We start from the raw sequence: 10109 nt of genomic DNA, 5'->3' as shown, positions 1-10109 counted from the left end.
GGCTAAGTTGTCCCCTTATGCCACACTTGACATAGGTCGGTTCATATGCATAACTACTTGCACTCTCTCCCCATGTATATATAAGAGAAGAAGCAACAACTAAAAGTCCCTAAGAGCGATTCTTATTTGTTATGTGAGTTTCCAAAAGAATTGTATTTAAGGTGTGTCGTGTTTTTCAAGCAAAGATGTTCGGAGATGAGAATAAAGAGATAACAAAAAAAATGCACGAATGCTAATGCCACCTAATTAAAATGCATGAATGCTAATGCCACCTAATTAAAAAGAATTGTATTTAAGGTGTGTCGTGTCTTTCAAGTAAAAAGTGATAAAGAAGAAAATAAAATCTTTTTGGAGTTTTATAGAAAATAAAAAAAGAATGTAATTTAAGGCTAAAATGCTATGCAACCTAATTGAAATGCATGAGAAATCAAAAAGAAAAGGGAATACCCCACCCCAAGCTTAAGAACAAGCATTGTCCTCAATGCTTAAGGCGAGGTGGAAGTACCTAGACCGGGGGATCGGGAGGAGGATATGGGTATTGGGGGTAGGGGTAAGGGTAAGGCGTAGGTGGATAAGGGTGGGTGGGTGGAGGGTATGGATAGGGAGGAGGAAGTGGGACATTCTCGAAATGGTTTTGTGGTTGGTGCCACCCCTACATATGGTGCATCTGCTGGGACATGATTTGGTTAGAGACACAAAGAGCCTCGAACCGTTCGGAAAAATTGGGGGGAAGCGGGTAATATCCGAGAGGAGCTTGGGGTTGGGCGTAATGTGGACCATGGGTGGGATCATCGTCGGGCTCGTCATCCACATGCATCTCGTCATCATCTTGATCCTCGAGCGCATCCTCATTAACTGATTGAATGATGGTCCTCGCGAGTATCCACTGAGTGCGATCGTGAAAGGTGAAGTTGGTGACTCGAGGGTCGGGAAGAATGAGATATTCGACCCCTTGAGGACAATACCATGTAAAACTGCTCTTGTTCCTACGACGGATGTGATGCATGTTTGTGAGAACACGCTCACCCAAAAGAGTTTTATTGTCAACAGGTTGGTATTCGTCTGGGAGCTCGATGTCAAGACCGCGGGCTAAAAGGGTGACAAATCCACCAATGAAAATATCACCGGACGCTTTGGTTCTCATGAGTGCGCATTTATGGAAAAAACGAAGCAAAGTCCGGGATTGGTGGGTTTTCACGTCGTGTCATGCACCAAAGGAAGAAAAGCTCATTTTTTGTGACCTGACCGGCTTCTTTGCGAGCAAAAACAGTGCACACCAATATACGATGGGCAATGCGGAGGCACGGGTGAATGATGGAGGTTGCTTTATCTCGACCGGCGCACGAAAAGATCCCTCCGATGATCTCCGTCCAACAGGTCTCGTGGTTGAACTCGGCAGGAAAGATGTCGAAAATCGTGGATGTGTTCGAGGAAGGTAAGCCCAAGATGTCGTTTATTTTTGCAAAATCAATATACCTTTGGTCCCCTAGAAGTTGGAATGCGGCTTTTTTCTTTTCGCTATCTAACCCGCAATCGGCAAGAAACTCTCTAGTAGGGAGCTCGTAAGTGTGTGCCATGAGATTGAGAAGGTTTTCCCACCCGATGTTACGGAACAATTGGGTGACCCCTTCAAGAACCCCTAATGAGATGAGCGTGGGTTTGCACACAAATTTGGTGGAGGCGACCTTTCTAGGCAAACTCTTCATGTAATTTTCGGCCGCCTTGGCATCCCGAAATCTTGGAATGTCGGGTGCATCATTTTGAGCTCTGGCGGGGGCTTTGCCTCTGGCGGTTGCCGGGCGTTTTCTAGACGTGGACATGACCTACCTGCAAGAAAAAAATAACAACTACACAAACCACAATCCCGATGCAAGAAACATTATCAAGACTCAATTGATGTGATGCCATATAAATTTTTGATCTAAAACATGCATATTGGTCGATTAAAGTCAAGGAAAGAATGTACCCATGATATATATATTTTTTTTTTGCTCGCGAAAATTCGGCATTTGAAAATCTTGCAACTCTCCACCCTAAGCTTTAAGCTTTGTTCAATATCCCGTGAGAAAAATTTTACCGCGAAAACCCGAGAAATCCGGCAAAGGCTTGAGATTCCGGCGAAATTTTCAGGCGAGCTTTGACAGATATTTTTAGTGGGGTTTGTAGCCTTGACCAAGAGGAGCACAATGGTGGTTTCGGAATCGCGAGAGGCGGCTGGAGTTGGCCGGAAAATGGTCGGAAAGTGGCGAGATGGTGGTGGTGGCGCCCAGAATTTTAGCAACGGATCGGACCGGATTTTGGGTGGGGTTTGTAGAGCTCGAAAAATGGGAGGGAATGGCGGTGGTTTCACGTAATTCCGACCGGCGATTTGACGGGAAATCGAGTTTTAGTGGTGGAGATGGAGGTGTTCTAATGGAGTTTGGAGAAATAGGAGTGGAAGTGGGGAAGAAGGAGGGTCGGCTGGTGCTTTTGATAGGTTTAAGTTGTGGTCAAAGGTGGTCAAAACCGGGTCAACGGAAGTCAACATCCCACACGGACGCGTTTGCGAGTACACGCGGTCCGCGTGAATAAACTTGGAAAAATACTGTTTTACATTCTTTACACGCGGACGTTTCTAGGGATCATACGCGGTCCGTTTGTATAAACACGCGGTCGAACCCACGAGTACATGCGGTCCGCATGTGGATGCTGAAAACGGTCCATTTGTTCGACTGTTCACGCGATCATCTTTTTGAGCACACGCGGTCCGTTTGTATAAACATGCGGACAAACCCATGAGCACACGCGGTCCGCGTGAAATAACATGAAATCCTTCTGTCTTTTGATGTTGTACGCAGACATTTTTGGGAACCACACGCGGACCATTTGTTTATTAACGCGGACACACCCCCGAGTACATGCGGTCCGCGTATATCCTGCAACAATTTCCTCAATTTTCGCCCTTTGACCAAAACGAACATCGGGCCTTAAAATCCAACACTCTTTTATTGCAAGAAGGAAGAAGAAGAAATATGAAATGCAAAAAGGATCTATCTACGACATTTATTCAGAATTAGAAAAGATGAAAACTTGAAGTTTTCCAAAAATGCCCTTCTTTAACGTCTTTCGCGAGACGTCCTTCCCTTTCGATTTCAGTATACCGGGGCATCCAATTGGATGACATCTAAGACATTTGCGTTAAAACCTTCATAGAAAGGTTTCAAACGATGTCCATTGACTTTAAAGATTTGCCCCGTTTCTTCACTCTGGATCTCAATCGCTCCGTGCTCAAAGACTTTTAGCACAACAAATGGACCTATCCATCTTGACCTCAACTTTCTGGGAAATAATTTCAATCTCGAGTGGTAAAGCAAAACCCTATGTCCCGGCTCAAAATGCTTGCGGGTAATGGACTTGTCATGGAAGAGCTTCGTTTTCTCCTTGTAAATTCTCGAGTTTTCATAAGATTCGTTTCTCAATTCTTCCAACTCTTGAAGTTGAAGCTTCCTATGCCTTCCCGCCTCATCGATGTTGAAGTTGCATTGCTTGACCGCCCAAAATGCACGGTGTTCCAATTCCACGGGAAGATGACATGGTTTTCCAAAAACTAACCCAAATAGAGGCATTCCTATCGGGGTCTTGTACGCGGTTCGATAGGCCCACAAGGCATCATCAAGCCTCGAACTCCAATCTTTCCTTGAAGGATTCACCGTTTTCTCAAGAATACTCTTCACCTCACGATTTGAAATTTCCGCTTGACCGTTCGTTTGAGGGTGGTAGGCGGTAGAGACACGGTGGGTCACGTTGTACTTTTTCAGTAAGGCCCCCATCATCTTATTGCAAAAATGCGTCCCTCGATCACTAATTAAAGCCCTAGGCACACCAAATCTCACAAAGACATTAGATTTCAAAAATTCGATAACCGTTTTGGCATCATCCGATCATGTGGCTTTGGCCTCAACCCACTTAGAAACATAGTCAACCGCGAGCAAGATATAAACGTTGCCAAATGAGACGGGAAATGGACCCATGAAATCAATTCCCCATACATCAAAATTTTCACAAACAATGATTGGATTTTGTGGCATTTGGTTCTTTTGCGAAATGTTCCCCGTCCTTTGGCACCGTTCATAACTTTTGCAAAACAAGTAACAGTCGCGTGACATGGTTGGCCAAAATAGTCCACACTCAAGGACCTTTCTCAAGGTCCGGCTAGGTCCGAAGTGTCCCCCACAAGCAAATTCATGACAAAATTGCAATATGGATTGATGCTCTTGTTGGGGCACACATCGCCTAATAATTTGATCGGGACAATGTTTCCACAAATAAGGTTCATCCCACACATAGTATTTTGCATCACTTTTCAATTTATCTTTTTAAGCACGTGTGAATGTGTCGGTATACCTTTTCATGACCAAAAAGTTAACGATATCGGCATACCAAGGAGTAGATTGAGTAAGGGAAAAGAGATGCTCATCCGGAAACTCGTCCCGCAACGGGAGAGGATTCTCATTCGAAGTGATTCGACTTAGGTGATTGGCAACAAGATTCTCGCATCCACTTTTGTCCCGGATTTCCAAATCAAATTCGTGTAATAGTAAAATCCACCGGATGAGTCTTGGCTTTGCATCTTTCTTTATCATTAAGTACTTGAGAGCTGCGTGATCCGAATACACAATAACTTTGGTGCCAAGTAGATATTTCCTAAACTTCTCCAAAGCGAACACTATGGCCAATAGCTCCTTCTCTGTGGTAGAGTAGTTGCTTTGAGCATTGTCTAGTGTCCTGGATGCATAGTAGATCACATGGGAGGCTCTTCCATTCTTTTGACCCAAAACGGCGCCTACTGCATAGTTGCTTGCATCACACATGATCTCAAAGGGGAGATCCCAATTTGGTGCTTGCATGATGGGAGCGGATGTAAGCAACTCTTTGAGCTTGTCGAAAGCTTCTTTGCACGCCTCATTGAACTCGAAATCAACATCCTTTTGCAAGAGCTGGCACATTGGTCTTGTTATCTTTGAAAAGTCCTTGATGAATCTCCGGTAGAAATCTGCATGGCCCAAAAAATAACGAACTTCCCGAACACAAGTCGGGTAAGGTAAGCTTTGAATAACATCAATCTTGGCCTTATCTACCTCAATTACTTTCTTTGACACAATGTGACCCAAAATAAGACCTTGACTCACCATAAAATGACATTTTTTAAAGTTTAAAACCAAATTCGTTTCAATACATATTTTCAAAATTTTGGTGAGATTGGTCAAACACTCTTGAAAGGAGTTTCCATATACCGTAAAATCGTCCATGAAAACTTCAATTATATTTTCAACATATTCTGAAAAGGTACTAACCATGCAACGTTGGAAAGTGGCCGGGGCGTTACATAATCCGAATGGCATTCTCCGGTATGCAAAAGTGTCAAATGGACATGTAAAGGTTGTCTTTTCTTGGTCTTCCGGTGCCACCGGGATTTGGTGAAAACCGGAGTACCCGTCTAGACAACAATAATGGGATTTCCCGGCCAACCTTTCTAACATTTGGTCAATGAAAGGTAATGGAAAGTGATCTTTTCTTGTGCTTGCATTGAGTTTGCGGTAGTCAATACATACTCTCCACCCATTTTGCACACGGGTGGGGACCATCATACCTTTGTTGTTCTCGACCACCGTGATCCCCGTCTTCTTCGGCACGACTTGGACCGGGCTCACCCATCCGAGATTGGATAGATAATTCCCGCATCTAGGAGCTTCAAAATCTCTTTCTTGACCACTTCCATCATTGGCGGGTTCAACCTTCTTTGTGCGTCCCGGCTCGGCTTGAAATCATCCTCCATCAAAATCTTGTGCATACAAGTGGAAGGGCTCAACCCTTTGATATCCGCAATCGTCCAACCCATTGCTTCTTTATGTTCCTTCAATACTTTGAGGAGTTGCTCTTCTTCACACTCGGTTAAGTGAGTTAAAATGATGACTGGAAGAGTCTCGTTGTTTCCCAAGTACGCATACTTCAAGTGTTGAGCTAACTCCGGAGGTTGAACAAGGGAGGGTGGGAATCTTGTGTGAGTTTGAGGTAATTCAATTTGCTTCACACTAAATTGAGTGGTTTTCTTGATCTCCAAATTGTTAACCAATCTTTCAACTTCGGGGTCTAGTGAGTAGAGCTTCAACTTCTTGGCTAATTTTCCACAATCAAACCCTTTGCTTAAAATCATCTCCAACATGTCACCATTAGACAACTCGAACAACTCTTGGGTTAATGGTTCAATAACATCAACAAAACACAAAGAGGAAACATCACTAGGATATCTCATAGCATCGTAAATGTTAAAACTTATTGTTTCCCCATCAAACTCCATCGTTAAGCTTCCCGCATATACATCAATCTTTGTTCTAGCCGTCTTCAAGAATGGTCTCCCAAGTAAATTTATACCCGACTTTGAGGACACTTGTTCATCTAGATCAATCACATAGAAATCCACCGGGAAGACTAATTGGTTCACTTGCACTAAGACATCTTCCAAAACACCTCTAGGAAAGACACTTAATTTATCCGCCAGAGAGATTATGACACTGGTTTCACTTAGAGGACCAACATTTAATGATTCATACACCGAATAGGGCATGACATTATTAGAAGCACCAAGGTCAAGCATGACACTACTAAAAGTGACATTTCCTATCTTGCAAGGAACCGTAAACATTCCCGGATCTTTGCACTTAGGTGTAAGCTTCCTTTGTAAAACCGCGGATGCATTTTCGTTCATTGAGATTTTCTTATTTCCCTTCAACTTTCTCTTGTTGGTTCAAAGCTCCTTTAAGAATTTTGCATATCTAGGAATTTGTTTGATTGCATCAAGTAAATGAATGTTTACTTCCACCTTTCGGAAGGTGTCCAAAATCTCTTTCTCCTCCATGTTCTTCTTTGAAGTTGCAATTCGGGAGGGGAATGGCGGTTGAGTGGCTATTGGTGTCACTAGAGGGGTAGTCTTCTTTGGGGCTCTGGCTTGTGCGTCATTCTTGACAACGGGATTCTCAATGGGAGTGATCTCTATTTCTTCCTCTTCATCCCTTTGCTTCTTCTTTGAACTACTTTCTCCGGTTTGTTTGCCACTTCTCAAGGTCACCACATTGACATTTGGGTTCTTTTCGGTTTGAAAAAAGGGAGTTTACCACGGGTGTAACACCCCGTTTATTTATTAGATAAATAAATAAATTAATGAACGAACAGTAGCCCTAAAATAAATAATTATATATAAAAGGACGATCTCGAGGGGCTAATTGTCATAAATTTAGAAGTTGAGGGATGAAGGGTAAATTTTGGACCTTAATTGAAAAGAATTTGTCAAGCAAGGGGCGGTTTTGTAAATTCTGGATTAGTTTCGTAAAGATTTTAGAAGATAGGGGCTGTTTAGTAAATCAGGACTTATTATGAAAGAAATTTATGGATTCAGGGTTTGAATGGTAAATATTGGCCTTGCTTTGAAAGAAAATGTGAAGGGAGGGACTGCTATTGTCAATATGGCAAACATTTAGGTGGAGTCGGGTATAAAGGGTTAAGGAACCCTAACCCTAATGGGAAGGGTGCAGCCGCTATCTTCAGAGATCTCCAGCCGCCACCCCTCATCTCTTCGTCTCCGACGCCGCCACCATTCACCTTGTTCGCTTTTTCCGACCGCCTAACACCATCAGGGTAGTTCTCGTCACCGGAAACATTGAGGATCGGCAGGAGATGGGAGCAACCGCCATATCAGTTGACGTCAGAGCCGGGAGACGCCGCCCACCACCGTTTCATTGTTGATGCCGCCGCCGGAGGGCTCGTTTCTGTTGCTCCGGTCATCGGTTGCCATCCCGAAGGACTATGGTGCCGTGGTTCGCTGCTCCATCCGTTGTAAGCGCCGTCGTAGCGCTGCTGTTCTTCCTCATTTGAGTCGTTGCTGCCGTTGTTGTGCACCACGAAGTGGTGGTTGCATCCGGAAGTCTGAGCAAGGTTGCTGTGGTGTGTTGTTGCTTGACCGGGAAACAAAAGGAACCACCGCCACCACCGTGAGGTGGTGGCTGTCATCATAAAATCACCACTGCCGCCGCCTTATGCCGCCAAATGGGTGGTTGGCTTCCCTTCCGGAGCAAATAAGTGAAGATGTGCGTGTTTCCATTGGTGAGTGTGTGTGTGTATGGCTGAAGTTCTCGGAAACGGCATCACCACCACCATAGGGTGGTGGCTGCCGCCATGCGCCGCCGCCGGCCACCATTAGGTGGCTGTGTGTGTGTGTTAGTTAGTGTGTGTGTTGCTTTTGGTATTTCCATTGTAAATTGTAACAAAAGAAAATGGAATAATGAGAAAGAAACTCGAAACCACCACCGTGAGGTGGTGGCTGCCGCCTCCTGCCGCCATCGGCAGCCGTGTCGGGTGGCAGTGTGCTTTGATGGTGTTTTGACTCGTTTGGATGTTTGGACAAGGGGCTAAGAAACCCTAATGGGCCCAATGAGGCTTAATGGGCTTAATGAATCCTAATGGGCCCAATAAAGCTTAATGGACCTAAAAGCCCAAACAGATGACTAATGGGCCTAGTGAAACCTTAATGAGTCTAGTGAACCTTAATTGATCAAAAGACATATCAATTGGGCCTAATGGGCTAAGATGGGATTGGAAACCCTAATTAGGGTTTAGAAAACCCTAATATTGGATTTATGGGCTTGGATTTATTGGGACCCACTTTTGGGCCATTGGAATAATGGAATTGTGTGATTAAGCCCAATCACACCATATGACTTATTTAGAAGAATGATGGACTTAATGGATTAAGTCCTTAATGTATTAAGTCCTTATGGGTTAAGTGAGAAACACTTAACTCTAATCGTCATTTTATGTGAAACCCTAATTTCACTTGGGTTTATTGTTGGGCCTTGATGATTGCCTTACTAATGGACCATCCTAAAGTCAAGCAATTGGACTAGAATAATTTAATGGGCCTAGGGTAAGGCCCATGTAAGGGGTTTGGGCCCAATTTGGAAAATTGGGCCATAGATGGGCCATAGTTTGGGCCTTAATGGTTATATGATATTGGGCTATTAGAAATACCAAATGTTGGACTGGACTTTTGGTTGGGCCTTATGGTAAGACCTTATAAGGGTTTGGGCCCAATTTGGAAAATTGGGCCATATGATGGGCTTTGAGCCACAGTTGGACTTTTGGGCCTTTGGATTGGGCCTCGGGCTTGAATCAAGCCAAGCTTGGGGTAATGTAGTAATTATCCAAAGAATGAACTTATGATTATGTGTTGGGACCCAATTATTAATTGGGTGTTATTTTGGTGTTGACAGTTCGGGAATCTGTCAGCCAGCAGTTGGGGTTGAGTCTACGGGACTTCAACAGTGTGGGATTGTGTCTACGAGACTTCAGCAGTGTGAGGTGAGTTACCTTCCAGTAGCAGTGGGTCTACGGCCACAATGTCGGCCCACCAGTAGGAGTTGTATGTTAGATGATTGTCTTTGTGATATTCATCTAGGTTTGCTACTACCTGATATGTTATATGCTGGCATGATATGTTATATGTGATAGTGGTAGTAGGGGGAGAATAGTCCCCAAGTTCTGTTGTTAGGACCGAAGGGTAGGTCGGACACCCGAGTTATGTCTGAAAGTATGTTATAATATGTTATAATATGTTTGTATGCTGATATGGTTTCAAAGGAAATGAGCAGGCTTGATCGCAGCGCATCACACTATGTTTTCTGCACATGAGATCTTTGGGATTGCACTCTGATATGGTTTTATGATAATATGTTTTGATTATTGACACTTTGGTTTTGACATGAGATATTATTATGAATGTTTTTATACTGATGGTTTTATGTAATAACTTATTTAAAAATGAAATTTTTGGCCTTGAAAATTGGGATGTTACAAGTTGGTATCAGAGCCTTGGTTTGAGGGATTCGGACACACTCTTGGGTGTGTCTGAACTCAAACTAAGGATTTGGTATGAAAATTTTCAAAAGTAAAACCATTTTATAAAAAGGAGTTTGAAAAAGAATTTGAAAAGAGAAAAGAACTTTGAAAAGAACAAGGTGTGTGATGCATGCAATCAGCCGAGCTTAAGTAAGTTTTCCCCAAGATACCCATACATGTTA

At 43.5% G+C, this 10109-nt stretch overlaps 2 protein-coding genes across 2 annotated transcripts; both read right to left on the bottom strand.

The window, feature by feature from the left end:
• Positions 1–3131: 3131 nt before the first annotated feature.
• Positions 3132–3809, bottom strand: LOC145119744 (uncharacterized). Its single transcript, XM_079055460.1, has one exon. The coding sequence runs from the start codon at positions 3807–3809 to the stop codon at positions 3132–3134; it is 678 nt and encodes a 225-aa protein (XP_078911586.1).
• A 1877-nt stretch (positions 3810–5686) lies between these two features.
• Positions 5687–6745, bottom strand: LOC145119729 (uncharacterized). Its single transcript, XM_079055447.1, has one exon. The coding sequence runs from the start codon at positions 6743–6745 to the stop codon at positions 5687–5689; it is 1059 nt and encodes a 352-aa protein (XP_078911573.1).
• Positions 6746–10109: the final 3364 nt, after the last annotated feature.

Source organism: Lactuca virosa, chromosome 1, assembly GCF_052849685.1.
Source record: "Lactuca virosa cultivar CGN04683 chromosome 1, Lactuca_virosa_CGN04683_v6, whole genome shotgun sequence".
Lineage (NCBI taxonomy): Eukaryota > Viridiplantae > Streptophyta > Magnoliopsida > Asterales > Asteraceae > Lactuca > Lactuca virosa.
Note: the sequence above shows the minus strand (reverse complement) of the source record. Positions and strands in the feature narration are given on the sequence as shown.

Coding starts and splice junctions, on each gene's coding strand:
- LOC145119744 (XM_079055460.1), bottom strand. CDS start 3,809: ATGGGGGCCTTACTGAAAAAGTACAACGTGACCCACCGTGTCTCTACC.
- LOC145119729 (XM_079055447.1), bottom strand. CDS start 6,745: ATGAACGAAAATGCATCCGCGGTTTTACAAAGGAAGCTTACACCTAAG.